This window comes from Corylus avellana, chromosome ca7 (assembly GCF_901000735.1).
Source record: "Corylus avellana chromosome ca7, CavTom2PMs-1.0".
Classification (NCBI taxonomy): Eukaryota; Viridiplantae; Streptophyta; class Magnoliopsida; order Fagales; family Betulaceae; genus Corylus; species Corylus avellana.
The window spans coordinates 5,657,909-5,681,612 of NC_081547.1; the positions used below are offsets into that span (position 1 = coordinate 5,657,909).

Consider the following 23,704-nt stretch of genomic DNA (forward strand, 5'->3'; position numbering starts at 1 on the left):
GTGTTACTATAACTGTTTCAAATGCAAGTATCCATACATCTGATGCTTAAAATCAAAGCTTTGTTGAGTTCATGAAAAGTGAGTTGCAGAGGGTGCTCAAGAAGCACTCTGGGAAACAATGGAGGACAACCAATTGTCGAATCTCTAACTCGGCGTTACCGTAGCCAAAGCCATTCAATTGTATAAAAAGTGCAGGCTCAAGCGCATCAAATAGAATAGAGTGGATTTATGGCATAAATCAAAGAAAATTAGCTTTGAATCACAAGCAACTGTACAGTTCACAGAAACATGGCCTTTGGATTGAAGGTAACTGCAATAAGATCAAATATCAACTTTTTAGATCTTATAAGAACTCTTTGAATTAATTCTGCAGTGATGAAATTTTTTTTGTTACAGTTTCGACACATGAAGATACAAATGATATTTCCTCGAAAAGAAAACTAATGATCTGAAGTGTCTACAGTGTCAAAAGATGGACCAACTTGCCCTATTTACAGAAGATCAAAAAAGTAATCCAGACCTTGTCCAATTTCCCAGATTGAGATGCCACATCCCCATGAACGAGCTTCCTCAAGCCGCACAGAAATCGACAACAATGATGGATAGAAAACTGCATGCTTGATATCGTTACCGTCAGAGTAAAAGAACAAATGCTCCGCACTATTCTTTTCCCACTGCAGAACAGGCTTGTGCTTCTCCAACAATGAGAGGTAATCCCTTCCAGTAATAGCTCCACCACCCAAACCTGAAGTTTCAATAACATGTCAAGAGATGGAGGACACTTATTTTGCAAATGAGAAACTATTAAAGAATTTAGCAGATTCCATATAATTATCAATCAATTGTTCTAGCCACAATGTATCCCAAGAGATCATGTCTTGTGTTAGGGAAAGAATCAATGCCATACATAGTCCCATGTTAACTCAAGAAAATGGATGACTCCAAATAGGGTTGTAATTGAGTATTGAATGTTTGAGCTAGACTCAAAAAAAAAAAAAAAAAAAAAAAAAAAGTAGGCTTGAGTTCAAACTCGGCTCAACAAAAATCAACCAAGTTCAAGCTCGATTAGATCTTGGCTCATTTGATTAAACAAGCCGAGCTCGAGCTCAAGTTAGATTCCAATTTTCTTTTTTAGTGGGCATTTACATTGATTCTACTCCATAAAATTGCTAAGGTGAACACTAAAAAAATTACATAAATTACTATATATATATTATATGTCGGTATACACTAGCAAATTTTAGTATATGTATATGAATAACACTAGCATTATTCAGGAGCTTAAACCGAGCTGAGCCAAATTTATCCGAGTTTAATATTCGAGCTCAACTCATTTATTAAACGAACCGAGCTCGAGGAGTTTATATGAGTTGACCGAGCTGAACCGAATTTATCCGAGTTTAACATTCAAGCTCAACTCGTTTATTAAACAAACCGAGCTTGAGGAGCTTATATGAGGTGAGCTCGAACTCTTTATGAACAGCTCGGTTCATTTACAGCCCCAACTTCAAAGAGTATGTTAGAGTTTATAGCATCAATCTTAAGCTCTGAGTTGGAGAGAGGACTTTGCCTTAGTTTCTCTTCCAACTAGGGGGTTCTAGGTAATGCTTTTATGATTAAGGTAGTTTGTGCCTTTGTATTGTTTCTTGCTGATTTTATAAACTTACCAAAAAGAAATTTGTCAATGTTGGGAAGATCACTCTCGACACATAGGTGCTTTATGCATAAATTGTGTCACAAAAAAATGAGATGTCGCTGTTCTCCCAATTTTTTGAAACCCTCTCCCATCCTAGGATAAAAACAGAGAGTAAAAGTGGGTACTCCACATAGGCCAAGGGCATCCACAAGATATGATGCAAAAAACTAGTACAAGCCGCTGATAGGGGTGGAAGTGCATGCCCATTACTGATGTCACTGAAATCATAGCAAGAACTCAAATCATATTAACTGCACTACATTTCAGCCTCTTAAAGTAATAAAGAAACAGGGGATGACAGCAAATATGTAGCTCCTCTAACATCATAACATACAGAAATAGTACATCGAAGAGAAGAAGAAAGCAAGCATGCAAGAAAGAAATACCTCCTGCTAGTACAAAGTCATTTCCATAGAAATTGATGCCCAGAAATATCTTGTGGGCCGGGCTTCGAGCACTATTGCCAGCAGTACCAAGGAGCAGCTGCAGGGTGGAACGAATCCACTTCAGGGGTGCACTGGGACCTGGATTTTGAGGACCTGAGAAGTCATAGGTCATTAACGAGAATCCATCCACAGCATCGCTCAAGCTCTGAAGATCTTCTGGTCCAAAATCATGCTTCTGGAGTTTCTCTGAATGTGGTGGACCTATAACATAGACCAACTGTAACTGTTGTTTATCATTCCTTGCTGAGCTCACAGAATGCAGTGCATGTCCAAGCTGTTCTATAAACTGCAGTGCCTAGGCTTGCAAACAAGAAGGATTCCTCAGTAATGAGCAAATAGTAAATGAAATAATTTCATATTCTAGAAAACACTACTGCTGAAGTTCCACAAAACTGAGATGGGTAATTTGAGAATTTCTACATGCTCACAAATACACGAAAGAAATGAACTCCAAATCTATTTATGAAGCAGGCAAATTGACATTCAGAGAATTCTTAACAAGTTAAATCTTTTTTCATTTATCCTTCTGTTTTGGAAACCATAATGTGCTTATATTTCAGATATCATGATTTGATATCTTTAAGTTACAGAAAGATCCCAATACGTGGAAAAGAAATATATATGACAGAAAAGTCCAAATCTTAAATGCTTGAAATTGGGAAAGGTCTAAATAATGGGTCCATGACAAAAAGAGATGTACTAAAACCTCTCCCAAAACTAAATTCTCTTCGCATGGATAACAAAATAACCAAAAAAAAAGAGGAGACAATCCAAAAAAATGCCACAAAAACTCTCGAAGCAATATGTCATTTCTTAATCATGTCAACTATATATATATATATATATATATATATATATTAGCTTAAGAAACTGAAACCAAATAACATAATTGTATTTTAGCACACAGAAAAGTTTGATATTTACCAAATTCCGCATGCTTGGATCATGCAAAATACCATAAGCTGCCCATCTTGACCAAGATTCCAGCACAATACCATCATATCCCATTTCCCTAATCATAAAGAAAAATCCACAAAAAAAGAAGTTATTTTATAACTATTAAAAAAAAAGGGGGAAAAAAAAAGGATCCTGGATCTAATCACAGGCATAAACAACACAAGACATCCTGTCCTAGAACAAGCCAATCATGTTGACACACTCTGCACGGGATTAGAATGCAGGATAGTAACTTTCATTAAAATTCCTACACAGTAAGTGATCTCCCTTTTCTTTTTCTTTTTTGATAAATAATTCACTAAAAGGACGCCACCAAAAACATTAAAAGTCATCAAGTAAGGAGAACCAATGACAAAACAGAAACAAAAGCAAAATCAAATAAATAAGAAGAAAAGAATTCCAAATTAAGAGTGTCTTGGGTCAATGAAGTCCAGTAATGATCTACTGTAGAGGGATATGAGTCCATCATCCAAGCAAGCATAAAGTTTGCATAGAAAAGAGTTTTTGATGCACCAAAGGAAAGCTCTTAACCACACCATTATTTCCATCAATAGACATGAAAGTAAGCACAAGAAGCACCTCTCCAAAATGACATGTTCTTATGTTTTGTAAATGACTACTACTGCAGTCCTGCTAGATAGCACCTCATAAACAGACTCAGTTAAAAGCCAAACTTAAATGCCTAGCTTTTGTTTTATTATGTTCGGTTGTAGCTACTTTTGAATACCAATCTATTATTTCGGTTTGCATTATAAGGCCAAAATAGAAACTCAAAAAAAAACACCCTTTTTCATTTTTCAAAATGTACTTCTAAACTTAATTTCTTGAAATACATTTTGTTAAATGCATGCATTGACTCAAGGCAGAAAAGGAAAAAAGAAAAACATGTGCGCAGAGTGGAATTGGACTCAATGAATACCCATCCATTATTGGTGTCTGCTTTGATTAAGACAAAGCTTCAATAGACATTAACCCAAATTCAACAATCCCCAACCCCATATTTTTTCTATTTGTATTTGTAGACTTAAGTTCTTGAAAAATATTTTCTTAAATGGATGTATTGACTCAAGCCAGAAAAAGAAAAGGAAAAAAAAAAACACATGCGTAGAACGAGATTGGATTCAGTTGAATAGTTCTGAACCCAACCCACTGCCATGATAGCACAAAATTCTTCTCATCCTTCAGGACCCAAGTATTCAGTTCATACAGTGTAAATTCGCATCTGGTAAGTATAAAGCTGAATCAGAGAACTAAACAATAAGACAAATTATTAAGAACCTAAGCATGCCTTTCTGACATGTAGCAAATGAATAAATTATCATAAGGACATTGAATAGAAGGTTGATAGCTTACTTGCATTCTGTTACTATAAGGTTAATAGCTTTGTTCCTTTGCTTCTTCCTCGTAAGAAACTCTGCAGGAAATGCTTCCAGAACAACTCTGGGTAACAACTATATATCCAAAGAATATATTATCAATAACATTAAATGACCTATCCAGGTTACCAAAAGACCATCAACAACTGTGGCTCAATTATATTTTAGATGATGGAATGTGTTATTTTAGGACTGATCAACCACTTCCATTTTTTGCATGGTTGACAATCTCTTAAAGAAGTCCCTCCCATCTTTTCAACAAACTTCATCAAATTCATTTATTCTTTGTTGTTGGTAAAACTTGAATAAATGAAAAGCCTCTTAAACCGAAACATATAGAAATCAAATTGGAAAGACAAAGACCTTTCTCATACCCAAGCATTTCCTGACTTTCTAAGCTCCAAGATCCATCCTATATCAGCATTATGTTTTCCCTCAAGAATTAAGCCGGTCCCTTGGCTGGCAACAAAAAGAATGAAGAGAAATTGATACAACAATGTGATAGAATAAGTAGATCTTACTCGAAGTTTACTAAAGCATGGAAATCTTAAACATCCATGAGGATTTAGAATATTACAGGCTTTACCTACAACCATCCACTTTCATCACATTTTACAAAATTTAGGATTTGGGAGCTTACCTCTTCAGATCATACCAGACAGGTGATATATGCGTAAACTTGGAATTAAACCTTTTTGCTAACTCATAGCCCCTGGAGTTCCTGCCCAGATCCAAAAAACAATTCAAAATGCGTGCATTATATATTTAAACCAAAAACTACCTCTCCTTTCTTCTATTTCATCCAAAGAATTAGAGTTTCCTTAATCAAACTCTACAACATTCATTTTCTTCCTGCTTTGATGGTACTTCAATTAAACATAGAAAATATAACACAACAGTCAAATGTAAAATTTGTTTTTTTTTTTTTAATAAGCAGTCAAATGGGAGAACTTCAACAGTGATACTAACAATTTTGGTTCAATCAGAACTGTTGAAGAATAACTTATAGCTTCATCCCAAAATGATCCAAATTTTGAAAATGACAAAACAGAGCTATAAGAAATACCATGGAGTAATGTAGGCCAGTATAGGATAGGTATAATGCTGGCGCGACGTATTTTCCGAGACCTTTGAATTCTCCTGAATTTCTTTTATAACATTAAATACAACTAAAAAAAGCTAAAGAATCTGAAACTTCTCTCTTTCACGCCTACACTAAAGCAGAATATTATCATTTGTTGGCTTGCTGAGAAAAACTAGGAAAATAAGAATTGAAAACCTAATACACTCTGTTCGACTACGCTAGAAAAAAAATCCTATTCTTTTCCTACATTTTCTCAGTAATCAAACAGAGCATAGACATAGAAAAAGAGAATAGGGCTCAGCTAGTGAAAACAAAACTTTGGTTTCTCTTCTTTTCCTACACTTTCTCAGCAACCAAACAGAGTAATGCAGCTTCAAAACCATGCTAGTCTCTGGTACCGTACTTACAGCGAGGATTTCTTGGTAATCGACGTCGGCTTTAACGAGGCCTCGTTGAAATACGTACGATTCCGTACGTTTCGTAGGCGAAGCGTATTTTATACGGTAAACGAGCACGGAAATAGCGGGAGATACGATGAAGAAGACGACGAAGATGAGGATGAGCCTGCGATCCGATGAGGCCGAGTGGCCGGGTTGGTCTTGCTGAGTGGACGATTCGACTCGGCCCTTACCAGTCGAACTCGGTGCGACTCGGCGGTCTCGCTTCTTGGCCATTTCGCTGTTCCCCCGGGCTCCGAGTCAGAACGTCTCAGCTTATTGGCATGGAAAGGATAACAGAAATGAGGAAATGGAAAGCTACTTAAAACTTCACTTAAGCTTAGCAATTCAGATTGCCATTTATAAGTTTTAGATGCATTTCTTCTCCTTTTTTTTTTCTTTGTTATTTTATTTTTATTTTGCATTTTTCTTCTTCTGCTTGATATATATATATATATATTTTTTTTTGCTTCTTGTATGACCGAAAATTATGGTCGAGCCCAAAAAAAATTGTTGACAAGAAAAACATTCTTTGATCTTTATAAAATGAACTTTTTTTTTTTTATTATTATTATTATTTTTTTTTTATTGTAAACCATTTTTTTGAATTAAATTTTTTTTTTTTCACGTCTCTTTCTAACAGTTCATTCTTTCTAATAGTTCATTCTTTACCACCGCCAGAGGTCGTGGTCTACCACTAAAATCCGCCATACTCACCTGCCCACTAGTCCTTGCTGAAGGATGTCGAAATTCGTCGACAGAGGCCGCCATAATTTACCATCAGATGTTGTTGATTTTTTATACAAACTAAATACTAAAATATATTTTCAATCCAATTCAATTTAGATGAAAACTCTATCGAGCGGTTATTATTGGTTAAAGGAATATTAAAAAAAAAAAAAAAAAAAAAATGGACTAGGGAGTACCAATTTCAACTAGGTAGTGCTTGCCACGTGGTAAGTCTGAGATGCCTTTATCTTTTGATAGGGATTTATCAAAATTGTAGATTTTTTTCGCCTTCTTCGTGTTGATTTTTTTCGCCTTAACAAAACTCGAAATGTCGTCTCAGAAAACGTGCTTGGTGTTGAGATATCCATCGGACCATCGATTACTAAGTGTGTCACTGAGAAATATCAGCGCAAAGGGTTTTGTCCCTTGTAGATAAACCCCGATGCAACTCTCCCTTCCAAGAGCCCTAGCTCTAGCTTCAGCTTCCAAATCTTAAGTCCAAGCGCACCAGGTGAGTCTCATAACCTTCACTTCTCACATCTCCGTCTGTTACTTTTTATTTTCCTCTCTACTTTCACTTCGTCCCTGTCCTTTCCTTTTTAATTTTTAATTTTTTTTCCTTTTTCTTTTTCTGTTCTGATTCCTCAGTAGGTCAAAATGAAACCCGAACTCGTGGTGTCTTCTCCATCCACTTCTTCACCATTGTTTATCTCATACAGACACCCTTTTCTTCAAAAACCCAAAGTTTCAGTGAAATCCCATTTCTCTCCATCAAGCACACAAGCAGAGAAGTCACAATTTTGGGGCAAAAGTTTGGTTTTGCAACAGAATAATGTTAGTTTTGGTAATCTGAGAAAGACCCATGTCCCATTTGTACCAGTGAGAGCTGCTGTGAAGAGAAGGAAAGAGCTTCCCTTTGACAATGTGATCCAAAGGGACAAGAAGCTGAAATTGGTGATGAAGATAAGGAAGATTCTAGTGAGTCAACCTGATAGAATTATGTCTCTTAGAGAGTTAGGTAAGCACAGAAGAGATTTGGGTCTCGATAGGAAGCGCCGATTTATCGCTTTGCTAAAGAAATTTCCGGCTGTGTTTGAAATTGTGGAAGAAGGGGTTTTTTCGTTAAAATTCAAATTGACGCCAGAGGCGGAAAGACTTTATCTGGAGGAGATGAGGATTAGGAATGAGATGGAAGGTTTGTTGGTTATTAAATTGAGGAAACTGTTGATGATGTCATTGGAAAAGCGGATTTTCTTGGAGAGGATTGCCCATTTCAGGACTGATTTTGGGCTTCCACTTGAGTTTCGTGACACGATTTGTCATCGATATCCGCAATATTTTACAGTTGTTCCAACTGCACGAGGTCCTGCATTAGAATTAACTCATTGGGATCCTGAGCTTGCAGTTTCGGCTGCTGAGTTATCCGAGGAGGAAAATAGAGCTAGAGAGCTAGAAGAGAAGGATTTGATTATTGATAGGCCTCCCAAGTTCAGGAAAGTATCGCTACCCAAGGGTCTTAATCTTTCCAAGGGCGAAATGAGGAAGATATATCAGTTCAGAGACGTGCCTTACATATCGCCTTACTCTGATTTCTCAGCCCTCAGGTCGGGCACGCTTGAGAAAGAGAAACATGCTTGTGGGGTTGTTCATGAGATTTTGAGCCTCACTATTGAGAAGAGAACCCTTGTGGATCACCTCACTCATTTTCGAGAGGAGTTTCGGTTTTCTCAGCAGCTGAGAGGGATGCTGATAAGGCACCCTGACATGTTCTATGTATCCTTGAAAGGGGATAGGGATTCGGTTTTCCTCAGGGAAGCGTATCGTGATTCTCAATTGGTGGAGAAGGATCGGCTGTTGCTCATAAAGGAGAAACTTCGTTCTCTCGTATCTGTTCCTCGATATCCTAATAGGGGTGCTCCCAGAACAGATACAGATGGGGAAGAAGGAATTAATGAGCCAGAAGATGGAAGTGATGGAGAAGGGTGGTCTGATGTCGACAATTTCATGGGCGACGATGGCAATGATGATGAAGATTATGAAGACGATTGGAGTGATGAAGAAGATGACACACCTCCAGATTTTGATGAAGATGGTGGAACCATGAAGGCTGGAGAGACCAATCCAATTAAACAGGTTGAAAACTCGACAAAAAGTGATGAGAAGGTGCTTGTTCCTGTGCTCCCTGATGGTCGGCCAAGAGAACGCTGGTAAATTTGATAGAAGCCTGCTGTTTCTCTTTAAGGCCCCAACCTAGAGAGATTTGCAGTAACGGCTTTTTGATCTGCTTTTGGACTGATACAAGCAGTGTTTGATCCTTCTTCATAGAAATATGCAACCTGCTACTTTGCAAGGCTCATAGAGCCTGGACATTATTCAATGGAAAAAAAAAGGCATAAACTACAAATCTCATATTCCTCTCTGCCTTTATGTAACCGTTTTACAGATTATTTCCATACTAAATTAGAGCACTGTGCCAATGAGAACTCTTTGCAGTCATTCCTTAAATGTAATAGTGTATGCTTTTAGGTGATACAGTGAAGCGAAACATTAACCTTCCTTCCTAAGTGCATAACAGAAAACCATTTTTTGGGATGCGCTATTAATCTTCAATCCATTCAATGTACTGGCCTGAGTTAGTATTTATAGATTATCTTGCACATGGAAAAGAATTTCATGATAAAAATGGCAAAACTGGGTTCAGGCGTCCAGCTCAAATGGCTGTAAAACTCATGTAAGACAAGATTTCTTTGAACTTGCCTTTTGTTTCTGTTATCAGGCAATAAAAGATTATTAGGCTCTTTGGTAAGTACACAATGCTTTGAGATTCTCACATTGTGGGTTGCTTGTAGTTTGCTTGGTATTAGAAACAGCCATCATGGGCTTATGAACCGAGTGAATCAGACTGCACATATAATCTCAAGCCCTGATTTCAATGTCTATGGTCACGCAGACATCTTCGGTCCTTTTAAAGTGTTCCTTGGTGGTTAATACTCTGATCATTAAGAAATTGAGGGTTTTTCTTTTTTTCCCCCCTCCAGTGAGTAATTTCATCTCATAGTTTTTGTCTTCAGACTATGGCTTTGTTTCTGCTATCTGACATTTGGCTTATTTTGAAGTCTCCCACCCCAACCTGATATTCTAATAGCTCTAGGCGCTAGGTGCGTTGCGAAGAAGCTGTGGCTTGCCTCAAAAGGCTCGGTTTAGATCACACAGTGGCAACATTTGATAAGTCTTCCTCCAGGCTTCCAGTGCTAACTGAATAAGCAGAAGCTTGAAGTCTTTATTGGGGAGAGTGAATAAAAGTTGTCATGATTTCTCCAGGGTTCTAGCCAAAAGATGCAATGCCAATATTGCTAACCTATTGCTTTTTTTAGCTCGTTTTCAAGTGATAGAATATTAATTAGATAATTAAATTTACTTTCTTGTTTTTTATTCACTTTACAAGAGAAAGTTTGAGCTCGTACGTGAATGTATGTGTTAAAATATAAAATAAATTATTAAATTTACATTTCCCTTGCATACTAAACTTATAAAATAAATAGTACTTCAACAGCTGCTCAACCCATCTCAACCCTTAGTATGCTTGCTTTGTGATTTCTGTCTTGAATTTTCTACGTGAATGTTTCTTTAGGTAGACTGTTGTATAGATGCAATTCCAAGGAGCCTTTTTGTGTGTGGTAATATATATCAAATAAAAGTCCTTTTTTTTTTTTTTTTTTTTTTGCCCTTTATCTTTTGGGGTTTGTGGTAATAATGGAGCAGCGACTGCTATTGGCTGCTCGCCTTTTCCCCCCTTTGTAAAAAAAGAAAAAGGTGCTATTGATTTGGCTGCTATGCCCACTATGCCACGCCTGCCCAGACCGGGTTGCAACCACTCCAACCCGGACCGGGCAACTTCCCGGTTCAAGAGCGCATTTTTGTTAGGATAAACCTTATCCACAAAATAAAACTTGATAGCATCTATCAAACAGCATCATAGAGTAAGAGAATTCTCCAATAATTTCCCCTGCCGCCAGTTCTTCACTGCCCAATCATCTTCGCAGAAACAAACCTCCATGGACATACTGGCTCCATTTCACCACCTTAACCCGCATTTCCGTCAAAGCCCACTCACCCTCAAGCCACGAAAAGACCATTCCTTCTCTTCTCTTGCTCTTGGTGTCGCTAACACGTCTCCTGAAACCCCATTCCTTGCTTCTCTTCCACCCACTCTGCCGAAAATCTCTTCGGACTTTTGTATTCTAAGTGAGTTCAGCGAGATAAGAACTTTGAATTTAGTGAAGGTGATGCATGCCCAGATGATAAAAATGCCTGACAAGGAGAGTTGGGATACCATGGGAAACACTCTGGTCACATACTACTTGGAATTTGGTGATTTCAAGTCCGCTGCAATGGCATTCTTTCTGGGTTTTGTGAGGAACCACCTTTTATGGTATTCCTTTTTGGAAGAGTTTAGAAGTTTTGGGGGTGATCCACGTGAAATTCTTGAGGTTTTCGGCCTGTTGCATTGTGGAGGAGTGGTGTTTGATAGTAAGGTTCTGACTGTGGTTCTTAAAATTTGCTCAAGTTTAAAAGATGCGTGGCTTGGAGTGGGGATTCATGCTTGCTTGATCAAGAGGGGCTTTGTTTTAGATGCATATTTGAAGTGTGCACTGATCAACTTTTATGCGAGTTGTTGGGGCATAGAGAGTGCAAATCAAGTATTTCATGAAATTCCGGATAAAGAAGATCTGCTCTGGAATGAGATTATCATGGCAAATCTGCGGAATGAGAGATGGGTGGAAGCTCTAGACTTATTTCGTGAAATGAAGTTTTCGGGTGGGAAAGCCAAGAGTGTTACAATTGTGAAAGGACTGCAAGCTTGTGGGAAAATGGGAGCTCTCAATGAAGGAAAGCAAATTCATGGGTATGTTTTACGATCTGCATTAGAATCAAATTTGCCGATATGCAATTCCCTGATTAGCATGTACTCCAGAAACTACAGACTTGAACTAGCTAGGACAATTTTTAATTCAATGAGAGATCGTAACTTAACTTCATGGAATTCGATTATCTCAGGTTTTGCTGGATTTGGTTGTTTGAAAGATGCCTGGCATTATTTTCAAGAAATGGAAGTGTCTGGTGTTGAACCAGACATTGTAACTTGGAATTGCCTTTTATCAGGCCACTTTCTTCATGGCTCATACAAAGAAGTCCTGGAAATTTTGAGGAGAATGCGAAGTGTGGGCTTCATGCCAAATTCAAGCTCTATCACTAGTGCTATTCAAGCAGTTACCGAATTGGAGTCCATGAATTTTGGTAAAGAAATTCATGCCTATGTGATAAGAAATGGGCTTGATCACCATGATGTATATGTAGGAACTTCATTGGTGGATATGTATGTGAAGAACAATTGCTTAACTAGTGCTCAAGCAGTTTTTAATAATATGAAGAACAGAAACATTTTTGCTTGGAATTCATTAATATCAGGATATTCCTTCAAGGGCCTTTTTGAAGATGCTGAAAAGCTATTGCAGCAGATGGAAGAGGAAGGAATCAAACCCGATTTAGTGACATGGAATGGTCTGGTTTCAGGGTATTCAATGTGGGGCTGCAGTAAGGAAGCTCTGGCTGTGATTGATCGCGTCAGAAGTTCGGGATTATCACCTAATGTGGTATCATGGACGGCTCTAATATCAGGCTGTTCACAGAATGAAAACTACAGGGATTCTGTTGAGTTTTTCATCCAAATGCAGGAAGAAGGTATAAAGCCCAATTCAGCTACCATATCCAGCTTACTTCGAACTTGTGCAGGCCTTTCTTTGTTACATCAGGGTCGAGAGATACACTGCTTTACTATAAAAAATGGTTTCATTGAAGATGTATTTGTAGCCACAGCACTTGTCGACATGTACAGTAAGTCAGGCAAACTAAAAAATGCCCATGAGGTTTTCAGAAAGACTCAGAACAAAACATTAGCCTCCTGGAACTGTATGATCCTGGGGTTTGCCATTTATGGCCTTGGAAAAGAGGCAATTTTGCTTTTTGATCAGATGTGTGGGATGGGCGTCCAGCCAGATGCTATAACCTTTACAGCTATCCTCTCTAGTTGCAAGAATGCAGGTTTGGTTAATGAAGGATGGAAATACTTTGATGGTATGAGCACATACCATAATGTAAACCCAACGATTGAACATTATTCTTGCATGGTAGATCTTCTGGGGAGAGCTGGTTATCTTGACGAAGCTTGGGATTTCATTCAAAATATGCCACTAAAGCCAGATGCTACCATATGGGGTGCTCTTCTTGGATCCTGCAGAATCCATAAAAACATCGAGTATGCGGAGATTGCAGCAAAGAAACTGTTTCACTTAGAACCATATAACTCTGCTAATTATTTCTTGATGATGAGCTTATATGCCATTTCAAATAGATGGGAGGATGTGGAGCGTCTTAAAGACTTGATGGGTCTTGAAGGGCGGAAGAGCCAGCAGGTGTGGAGCTGGATACAAGTTGAACGCAGGATTCATTTTTTCTCTGCAGAAGAGAAGCCCCATCCAGATACAGGAGAGATATACTTCGAGCTATATCAGTTGGTTCATGAAATGAAGAAAATGGGATATGTGCCTGATGTCAGCTGTGTATACCAGAACATCGATGAGGTTGAGAAGGAAAAGTTGCTGCTAAGTCACACTGAGAAGTTGGCAATTACTTATGGACTGATGAAGATGGATAGTAGTAGTACACCCATTAGGGTGATTAAGAACACGAGAATGTGTTCCGACTGTCACAAGGCAGCAAAATATATGTCTCTGGTACGAAACCGTGAGATTGTTGTCAAAGATGGCATTCGATTTCACCATTTCAGGGTAGGAAAGTGTTCCTGCAATGACTGTTGGTAATAGGGGTATTTCTTTCTGCATTAACAAAGAAACAGGAAAGTGAGATGCCAAGAAAATGTATTTGTGTACATGTGTGTGTGTCTAGGAACTATATCAAATATCAAGCATCTTGTAAATAGAAAGGTTTATGACACTACTTGTACCTAAGACACAAGAAAGTGAGATGTTACCATGTAATATCACCGCTCTCCTTTCATGCGTTAGAAAGTATGGTTTGTTGAGGCTCAACAATATGCAAAAATACTACCCCCATAAACTGTATACAAGAGAGCTGAGTGAGAATTGGAGAAGTTGTCTTTTTCCTTATCTCAAAATATTAGTTTCAATTGAAAATATTTATTCATTTAACTTCTCGTATTTGAACTTCTTTTTTTTTTTTTTTCGAAGTAGAACTTGCATTTCTTGGTCATCTAAGGATTGTTTCAAATAAGTTTCATTTACATCTAAGGATATGTGATTTTAAAATTTTATTTCTACATTTTCTTGAACGATGGGATTTTTCTTTTTCTTTGAGACAAAAAAACATTGGATCTATCCCAAAGGACCCAAATCCCAATGCCTCACCACCTGAGAAACGCAGGAGGTGCGAAATTTTGGGATTAATATAAAAACTTCAGGCCAAGTTGCATATGAGGAGGTTCAGCTTTGAAACTCCTCATATGCAACAGTATAGAGGTTTGGCCATCATTTGAATAGATGGGGCTCAGCCGCTAGGGAACATATATAAGCCTTTCAGGTGAGAGACTCAAAGATGAAGTTTGGATGGACGAAATAAGGAAGATTATCTTTTCTTTTTTAACCAAATAAAAAATTTTAAAAAAAATGAATGATCAAAAATATTTTGTTTTAATGGAGATTGTGGATAATAATTGGAGCAAAAATAAGACAAATGTCCACCCAAACTACCTCAAAATGGCCCATCACAAGACACAATGGAATCCTCTGCAATTGTCAATTCCTGGAATTGGACAGGTAATTGTGAAAGACACCATCGATGACCGGGTAGTAGCTCAGGCGAGTCTTTCATTATAACACTTCTATCAGCATAGAGTAGAAAATAACATCAAAAGAGATTTGCGATAATTATTAAAAATACACAGCATATACAAAACAAACAACAAAGCGCTAGCCAAAGGTCGTCTCCTCAATCCTCTTCCCCGCACCTAGAAACTGCAACTACAAGAAGAAAACCCCAGGTCCATGGTCACCCCTTTCCAACATGACTATTTACAAATAAGTTAACCAGAGTAATATTAAGTACCACCATGCACAAAACCCAAGAAATATGACAGCAGAAAGGAGCTTTCCGACATCCATTCATGGGGAACTTTAAAAAAAAAAAAAAAAGTTTAGGAAACTCGTCCTTCGGACATTGAAAGAAGAGAAACCCCAACAAACAAACAGGAAAATGCAGAAGGAAAGAGAGTGGAATGATCCCCATGAGATGGAAAAACAACAGCCAGCAATGAATCCAAAACTTCTGAGAACATGGAAGGACAGCTCCTGCCACTCTCTAGACAGCACCACGATCAAAATGCCTCGGATCGTATAGCCGTCACAACATGTGTTCCATCTCCACATCCACTAAAGATCGATGGGTTCAGTTCGGTCCTGCACAGCCATCCTCTCTGAGACATCGGCTAATGACTTAAGGTTGCACCTGATCAACGCTTCGACAAAGTAACAAGTCTCATCGTTAGTGTTTCCATCAGGCACATCCACCACAAAGGACTCGATCACTAGCGTCCCTGGCCTTCCATCAAAATCCTCTGGATGTACTGTAATGATGGAAGAGTAGTTCTGCAAGTTTAAGGATGAATTTTTAACAGGTCAGAACGCTCTTATTTGACAGCAAAAAATACAGCAGCACGTGTAATTCTTTGATGTCTTAAATGAAAATTAGCGATCAATCTAACAATCCTATCAGAGAATTCAAGTGCATATAAGACGGCAGGTATCAATGGCTTCCGTTCAGAAAATTTCCCAAACTGTCAAATATTACTTGTTTTCAAAATCAATCAGAAAGAATCTATTTTCTCTTTCTTTAAATAGAAAGGGGTGAAAAATTAATTAAAAGGATGTCAGTACACCTCATGGAAGCTATTCGAAACTAGCCCACCAAACAAATGGTTTCAAGTAAATTAAAACTCAACTCCACAGAAGAACCTGCCTTCCATTGGTAACCCATATATGCATGTGCAAGATGCAAAATTAACATAAGCCGGAAATACCCAAGAAAAAATCCCCCTTAAAACCATTATGAACTGTCCAATAATTAGTCATTTGTAGGTTGTTCATCAAGCAGTTTTTCAGATGCATTCTGCGTGCACAAGTGTAACAAGCCATGGGTTGTTATTCCATTTATCAAATCCTCTTTTGTGAATTCAGTTATCAATCTACTCAAGTCCATATTCTAAGTTCCAGGCAGTCAAGATGACAGGTTCAGAAACAATTATAGCCGAGATCTCCAATTTGGAAAATGTGCAATTAAAATAATAAAGATGGAATTACAAAAGCATGCAATATGTGAATTGGCTGGTCATCCATTTAAGTCATCATCCAAAATCGTTTCCAAAAGCACGGGGGAAATTCAGCCCATACTGAGAGCTAACAGAAAGATATTGTTGAATTGATAATGACAGAAAACCTAAGCCCCCACAACAAACCGGCTACAAACTACATATCATTTCAATGCTCTTTAATGATGTAGTGCTGTTTTTTAAAAGCAATGTTCTACTTTGCATTCACCTAAACCATATCTGCACACTAAAGTTACTCCTAGTGACTCTGCACATTACGCAGTTGTAATTCATATTTAGACAGGCTAATGAATAGGTGAAAGTGAACATCAGCGACGAGAAAAAAGAAACAAAAAAGTAACTGAAAAGAACCATACCCTCAGCCTGTGATCGCCACCAACAAACTTGACGCCGAGAATGTGCACATTGTCATCAAGAAGTTCCAACCTCTCAGTGCTTGTCGTGGCGGGAAGCCCAGATTTAACATTCACTTCTCTAACACTACCAATGCCAAAGTCCCCCTTCACGACGCACCTGCTAACAAAGGGCTTGTACTTCTGGGGTTGATCAAATCTCCTCACCAACGACCACACCTGATTAAGGAAATAGTCATATTAACAACTCAGTAAATTGAAAAACAAACAATCAAGGCAAAAGGCAATTATCCTATTTCAACTAAGTATCTGTCGTAGCTCAGAGAATATATAAAACCAATAACCATCCATTTCCTTGCCATGGCAATGGAAAAAGGAATTGAAAGTTCGAATCTTCAAGTAGTGAGTGGACTTTGCTTTTCTTGGGTGCAAACGAATGTAAAATCGAACATTCAAATTTGAGATTATTCCCCTTCATGCATCTTTTCCCCCAAACAATGAAAAAGAGAAAAATTACATAAAGATTCCATCACTTGGAAAGATGAATTAGACCTCAAATCCTTCAGGTTCTTAATTTTACCTACATAAAGCTTTGCATCCAAACTCTGCATGAAAACTAAACTACATAAAAGCTAAGTTAATCACCTTAAAAGCATCTAATTTGACAATATAATCCAAATTTTGAGGAAACCCAGAAGCCTATAAGAAATTGCACACATCTGAACCATTTGAGACAAAAAATCAAAATTAAAAAATCATTCACATATAGAGACAGTCCCAAGAAGAAGTAACCCCAACAAGAAAACCAAAAGAAACGAAACAAAACCACTCAAAATCCACCTGAAACACCCAGATCTCCAACGACCCACAAAGTAAAACCCCCTAAAAATCCTTGCAACAAGTTGCAAAAAGTCATAAAAATCAAATCAATCATCAACGGCCTCCATGTCGAAAAGAATCCGGTGCGAATACTTGATCGGACGGTTCAGAGTAAACTTACAAGGTGAGCAGGCGCTTTGATGTGCTTAACGAGCGCTGAGGTGCACTGGTTCTCTCTGGGCTGGTGTCTGTGGTGCCTGGCTATGTACTCCGCCTCCTTTGCGCTAAACGCATCACCGTGATTCATTTTGATAACTCACCCACTGTCTCCCTCACCCAATCTCCCAATCTCCCCTCTCTCTCTCTCTCAAAATATAGCAGAGAATTCGAGATTCCAGAGAGGCGGATAAAGATAAGCCTGGGCTGATTAAGATTAAGCCTTTGGTTGCAGAGTTTTTTTTTTTGGTTTTTGCTGTGGAGTACAGAAATGAACCTGGATTAGCTTGTCTTGGTAGGCTCTGTCAAAAATCTACGAATCCACCGACAATGGTTTATTTTATATTGCTCAAAAGCAAGCAACCCATTGCTCTGCTTCTCATTGGGCCCATTCACTTGCAGAAAAAAGTGCTTTATCTTGGAGTAAATTTTTTTAGTTTTTTTATTTTTTAATTCTCAAGTTGAAAACGATCAAAAGTGTTTGTCACGAGTGGTTGGGTGTTTTTTTGTGGTCACAGTGTCTTCTGCTCTGTCGTTTGGGGAAAAGTAGAGTGACTTGCGTGACCAGCACTCAGCTAGTGGGTTAGATAAAGTCAAACAAGTGGGGATGATGTTTGGATGGCCGAAATAAGGAAGATTATCTTTCTTTTTTTACCAAAAAAAAAATTAAAAAAAAAAAATGAATGATCATAAATATTTTTGTTTTTTTAATGGAGATTGTGGATAATAATTGGAGCAAAAATGACCCAAATGTCCACCCAAACTACCTCTAAATAGAAACTGTAGGGCCAGTTTCACACACCTAACCAACCCCATCTCTTTCTAATCTCCCCTTTCTCTCCTTAATTATGTTGTGTTATTTCTTTATTTAATTATTAAGTTTTAAAGCACAACTTTCAATTTATATCTATATTCCAAAAAAAAAAAAATTGAATAATAGAAATAAATAATACGGCTCTCTTTTGTCCCCTCCAAAGTCACTCTAGTCGAATTTATAAAAAAAAAGAAGAATTTCAACGGTGAAAATTTCAAATTCTATGTGATCAAGGTTATAACCTCTAGTTGCCATCATTTTTATATATTTTGTAAGTTGGTGCTATATTGCTTACTTAATCAAGCTTATCCATCTTGGCAATGAATAACGTGCCACATGGTTCGGTCGAATAAGGCATCATTAATTGGCATTAAATACGAGTAAAATCTAGTTAAGAATTGAGTCATACTTAATCAGATTCAATTGTTCTGTTCAAGCTTGATCAATCGAGTACGTTCTTGGTCATCGATTGTGACTTTTTCTCGCCAAATTTTCTTTGTTTGCCAGTACTTGTCCCTTCGTTAAGGGTTTCTACAATGAACGTGACTTTTTCTCGCCAAATTTTTTTGGTCTGCCAGTACTTGTCTCATCCTCGTTGTAGAAACCCTTAACTTTCCGTTTTCGACTTTGTTATTCGTTCTGTTTCGTTCATCTTTATCTAGTCCTTTATGTACTCTATCTTGTAGCAACAATGGCCATGATGTGTATTTTTATGCTTTTTGTTATTTTCTTAAAAATTTGAAACATCATTTTCCTAAGTGAAAATGATTCTTCAAGCTACACATGATTCTTCAAGATCATACCCTTAACTTTTATGCATTTCGTAGCTCATTTCAAGAAAATTGATAAGTGATTTTTTTAATAAAAACGACATAAGACTATTTTCCATATCATTGTTTGTATTTATTTTTATTAAATCTAAAAGATATTGCGTATTAAATTCAAATTATAATTTTTAAAACTCAATATATATATATATATATATATATATATATAGGAATACTAAAATATATATTTTTTCCGTCGTTGCTGTGCGCACGATGAAGTCACTGTCATCTGACCTACTCTCACCAAAAGGCCAAAAATTAATTAACCGGTGGTTTTTTGTTCAATATATTATTATTTTATCAGGATGATATGAACCGCAGATAGAGGCGTTGGAGCCCGGAGGGCCACATGTCAAGTCGGGAAAGGCTGAAAAGGTAGTTTGTGGATTTTAATAGGACCAATTTATTTATCCCTCCCACCGCCCAAAGGAATTTAAAATTGATTATATAAGTCTATTCACAAAGCTAGGCTGCTTAGTGCCACCTAATCAGCCACTAATTGAGCCTAAATTGTAAGCATATATGTTCTAAAACTATTACTAATCTAGGTAAATTTTTATTTCTTTTCCATTAAGTCATATAACAAATTAAACTTAAGGACAAAGTTTTCATCGAATTGGGCAGAATAAATTTTTTTTCAATTCAATCTATTGAACTGATATATCTCCTTAAAATATGTTATTCTCAAACGCATTTTTTTAAAAAAAAAAAATCATGTTTTATTGAAAATTCTCACATGGGCTAAACAAAAGTCAATTTAATAAATTGAATTGGAGAAGTTTCATTCAATCCAATGTGTAAAAAAAAAATGTAATTATTTGTTAGTTCATATATCTGCCAAAATATCAATTGAGATTAGAGAGAGAGAGAAAGAGAAAGTCATCACAAAATTTTTAGTGTAAAAATGTAGTTTAATAATAAAAAAAAATTGTAGTTGTCTAAGGCAAACAATTAATGTTGTCATGTCAAGTTCGTGTTGGGTCGACTCACGGGTCAAGTGGACCTATTTAAATTAGCAGGTGTTACGACACGTCTTGCTAACTCATTTAATAAGTAAGTTGTGTTGGGTTGACCCAATCTCACACAACCGGCATAACTCATTTAATAAATAGATTATGTTAGATTTACCCAAATACAATAAACTCGACTCGTTTTAAAATGTATATGAATTTAAATGCAAATAATAATAATAATGACAACAATAATTTTTGTGAATTTTAGTCCTTTAGAGTTTTGCTTTTTAGTTGTAAAAGAAAATCTAATAATTTAATTTATACAGGTTATGGCGTTAAGCGAGATGACTCATGATTGACTCGTTTATTAAATTGGTGAATTTGGGTCGACCTGAACTTATCCGAACCCTATTATACAAAAAAAAAATAAAAAAAAAATAAAAAATTGCTGAAGTTCGTCTTCTTTGTCATAATAAAAATATGGGTCGCTCTTATCACATGGGTTTGGAGTCAAAAAGGCATGTCAGATTCTTTTGGCAACATATATTGTATTTTGTATTGTGGGAGGCATGGGTTAGGTCCGGGTGATGGAGGAGTACTCTCTGATAAGGGGACCACTATCAGTGGACTCAGATTCACCCTCGTCCATGTTCAATGTTCCTCCCCCTCTCTTTCATACATTTTTTATATGTTAATATAATGCACGACCGCAATTTTGACAGTATTTTAAGGAAAAGCCCACTAAACCAACAACGGTGTATATATGTTTGCACTCAAAACCCACATCTCATGACAATTCCAAACACGAAAAAAATATTATTATTATTATGTAATTTTGAACGTTAGGTTAAAAGTGAGAGTATGTGTCGCATTTTTCTTCAAAATGGACCGACTAAGGAAAGAGAACGAAGAGAAGCAAAAGAAAGCCTTTGGAAAAGGATGTTGCTTGCTCCAATAAAAAACGGAAAAAAGAGTGATGTGTGTTGCTTATTGACACACAATGAATTGAAAGATACATATAAATAGAATAGACCCATTTCCCTTTAATGATTATATCTCCATGACAAATTAAGGTTGTGGTTAATTACGACCTAATTAATGAAAGTAGTAATTTACTTTGGTTAAAGCTAAGACCCCTAATGAGAAGTTAAAAAAAAAAAAAAAAAAAAAAAAACATGTTTTATAATTTGCATGTGAGTGAATTGAACTACTCTTTGTATAGGGATAGGGCATTAGAGATAATTGCCATGCATGCTCCCTATAAATTAAATAAAGGAAACTGTATATATATATATATATATATATATATATATATATATAGTGTAAATTATTACTGTTTGAGAAATGCAGTGATGCCAAGTGGTCCTACTCCCATAAAGACATGTATTTCATGAAGTGGCCCATTTTGGATTCCCCAGTGGACAAGGCACACTGCTCTGCGAAAACACGACATAAATGACTTTATATATATAACATGATACGCGGTGCTTTGCAATTGGACAGACCAAACATTAAATGTTTGGGACAACATCATTCTCTTCCAATAAGTTTCCAATTTCTTGCCACGTTTCGAACCCCAAGTGGTTGCAAACTTGTTGGACTGCAACAAAGTTATAATTGGATCATTTACCAAAAGGATCCAAGCTTCATCCCAAGCAAGAATTTATACACAATTTCATTGAACACTGCCTTTTTCCTTGAGTTCTAGGCTTCTAGCTAGCAGCCTTAGGCCCCCCCACACCACAACACTTTATTTAGAAATTTCTTCTTGGTGATGTTATATCTAAAGAAAGACACAAGTTTCCAAAAATAAAAAAGAAAAGAGTGCAAACATTTTCTGTTTTGCTTATATATATATAATTACTCAGACAACATGATAACATGGCTTTTGCTTTCCTCATCATCTGAAAGAACAATAATTCGTTGATACCCAGGAATCTCATTTCTCATAGATGGCCAAAAGAAAACGCCAAGATAAAAGAAAAAGAAAACTGCAAGTTTATCCAATGCGGATAAACTTTTTCTGAAAAAAATAAATAGAAATCATGGGTAGCTAGCTAGAGACGAATTTGCAAAGGTGAAAGCTAGGAAAAATGAATACGGAAGCATTGCAGAAAAAAGGAGTGTTGTTATAAGAGGCACGAAGCTTATCTAGTGGGTAACTGCAACAAAACAAAACAAAAAAAAAAAAAATGTTGGGCCAAACTTCTGTGTCGTTTACCACCTAACAAGAAAGTCACATCATGGGCATGCATGGTCGACGACGTGTCATGCTGTGGTAGGATGGCTTCCAAAATTGTGGTCAAGTTGTAGAGCAGGAGGTCATGATATCACGTACAGAAAACTCTGCTCCCATTGAACAATTCAATTCTGGTACAAAAGTCGCCATCAACGAACTCTTTCAGTGGAGGAGACAGGCTCCGATGGGCCACGGCCACACATATTTATTAGGGCCGGATCCGGATCGGATAACTGAGATAAGGTGTTTTACTTTTTTAGTCAAAGTAATCAATCCCCTATTCTTTTTTAGTAAAAGGGAATATACCCAATGGGATCCCAGAATATGTTGCGAGTTTATTCTTATTGGTGAGTTTTCACGCTATGTTTCCTCCAAAGTTTTTGTCGTGACTTCTTTTACTCAAATCATCAGAAAAATTGTGTGAATTTTATAGGTAATAGGATTCAAAAGTCACGCCCGACAATTTGTGCTTCGTTTTATCTAAAACTCACACTTTGCGATAGTGAAATTGACAACCTCTAGATAACGACTACACAATGATGCCTTTTGGATATATAGCTAAAGTAGATTGTACCTATTCATATTTTAACTAAATAATTTTTTTGTGACAATTTCAAAAATAAAAATAATAAGAAAATGTTGTAATGATATTAGAACAATTAAATAATTTGCATCGCTTTATTTTATTTAAAAGTTGGTTTTTAAATAATGCGTTGCAGTTTTATGAAATATATTATTTTGAAAAACGTGTCATCAGCTCATGGGATAGTGATACGTTTTTTGGAACCAATTTTTGAAGAAAAAAAAATTTGAAAAGTGTAGCATTTCTCTTTTAATTTTATCCGTCTACTTCGGTTTTGTAGTTGGGCTTGAATAACTTTAGGCATGGCGAAGAATAGAATAGGTCCACTTGTTGGGCTCTCCAAATTCAAAAAATAGACTCAACCAAGCCCACCTCCAATTCTACAATTCATTCAAAACCCAGAACTTTCGACCATCCTCCGATTTCGGCGCTGGGGCCGGCTCTTTCCTAAGGCAAATTAGGAAATTGCTTAAGGTCTCCAATAAAATCATTATATAATAAGTATTATTTAACATAAAATATATATATATATAAGACTCTAAATAAGGTTAAACGTTAGTAAATATTCTTTATTTAAGGCCTCAAATTATGGTAAAAAAGGAAATAGGATTCTCTCCGGTCTAATATGGACTTGAGAATATTCAATTAATAGTCAAAATTTCTTAAAAGGACCTGAGAATATAAATAGGACATTTGTCCAAGTAATATAAATAATAATAAAATATTATATATATTTAAAAAATAATTATAAAAT

The 23,704-nt window shown here is 36.7% G+C and overlaps 4 protein-coding genes across 4 annotated transcripts; 2 read left to right on the plus strand and 2 right to left on the minus strand.

Moving 5' to 3' along the window:
* Positions 1 to 277: 277 nt before the first annotated feature.
* LOC132188567 (uncharacterized) lies at positions 278 to 6,319 on the minus strand. Its single transcript, XM_059603062.1, has 8 exons — positions 5,967 to 6,319; positions 5,542 to 5,615; positions 5,116 to 5,196; positions 4,850 to 4,934; positions 4,453 to 4,550; positions 3,067 to 3,154; positions 2,083 to 2,437; positions 278 to 745 (listed from the first exon to the last, which is right to left on the minus strand). The coding sequence occupies exons 1-8, from the start codon at positions 6,231 to 6,233 to the stop codon at positions 492 to 494; spliced, it is 1,302 nt and encodes a 433-aa protein (XP_059459045.1). The 5' UTR covers positions 6,234 to 6,319; the 3' UTR covers positions 278 to 491.
* A 756-nt stretch (positions 6,320 to 7,075) lies between these two features.
* On the plus strand, positions 7,076 to 9,281 carry LOC132188577 (protein WHAT'S THIS FACTOR 1 homolog, chloroplastic). The gene is made up of 2 exons (XM_059603074.1): positions 7,076 to 7,236; positions 7,374 to 9,281. Exon 2 carries the CDS (start codon positions 7,383 to 7,385, stop codon positions 8,934 to 8,936), a length of 1,554 nt encoding a protein of 517 aa, XP_059459057.1. The 5' UTR covers positions 7,076 to 7,236; positions 7,374 to 7,382; the 3' UTR covers positions 8,937 to 9,281.
* A 1,415-nt stretch (positions 9,282 to 10,696) lies between these two features.
* Positions 10,697 to 13,954, plus strand: LOC132186265 (pentatricopeptide repeat-containing protein At4g01030, mitochondrial). The gene has a single exon (XM_059600150.1). It carries the CDS (start codon positions 10,781 to 10,783, stop codon positions 13,604 to 13,606), a length of 2,826 nt encoding a protein of 941 aa, XP_059456133.1. The 5' UTR covers positions 10,697 to 10,780; the 3' UTR covers positions 13,607 to 13,954.
* A 710-nt stretch (positions 13,955 to 14,664) lies between these two features.
* Positions 14,665 to 17,858, minus strand: LOC132186266 (abscisic acid receptor PYL3). Its single transcript, XM_059600151.1, has 3 exons — positions 17,500 to 17,858; positions 16,503 to 16,718; positions 14,665 to 15,406 (listed from the first exon to the last, which is right to left on the minus strand). Exons 1-3 carry the CDS (start codon positions 17,623 to 17,625, stop codon positions 15,191 to 15,193), a joined length of 558 nt encoding a protein of 185 aa, XP_059456134.1. The 5' UTR covers positions 17,626 to 17,858; the 3' UTR covers positions 14,665 to 15,190.
* Between the last annotated feature and the right edge of the window lie 5,846 nt (positions 17,859 to 23,704).

Bases quoted from the DNA above. Each gene is read 5' to 3' on its own strand.
- LOC132188567 (XM_059603062.1), bottom strand. From the start codon at position 6,233: ATGGCCAAGAAGCGAGACCGCCGAGTCGCACCGAGTTCGACTGGTAAG. The intron at 5,616-5,966 runs GTAAGTACGGTA...AAAGAAATTCAG, and splicing joins ATTACCAAGAAATCCTCGCT to GAGAATTCAAAGGTCTCGGA. The intron at 3,155-4,452 runs GTAAGCTATCAA...CTTTATGATTAG, and splicing joins CTTATAGTAACAGAATGCAA to GGAAATGGGATATGATGGTA.
- LOC132188577 (XM_059603074.1), top strand. From the start codon at position 7,383: ATGAAACCCGAACTCGTGGTGTCTTCTCCATCCACTTCTTCACCATTG.
- LOC132186265 (XM_059600150.1), top strand. From the start codon at position 10,781: ATGGACATACTGGCTCCATTTCACCACCTTAACCCGCATTTCCGTCAA.
- LOC132186266 (XM_059600151.1), bottom strand. From the start codon at position 17,625: ATGAATCACGGTGATGCGTTTAGCGCAAAGGAGGCGGAGTACATAGCC. The intron at 16,719-17,499 runs GTAAGTTTACTC...TTCCTTAATCAG, and splicing joins TCAAAGCGCCTGCTCACCTT to GTGTGGTCGTTGGTGAGGAG. The intron at 15,407-16,502 runs GTATGGTTCTTT...TTAAACTTGCAG, and splicing joins GTGGCGATCACAGGCTGAGG to AACTACTCTTCCATCATTAC.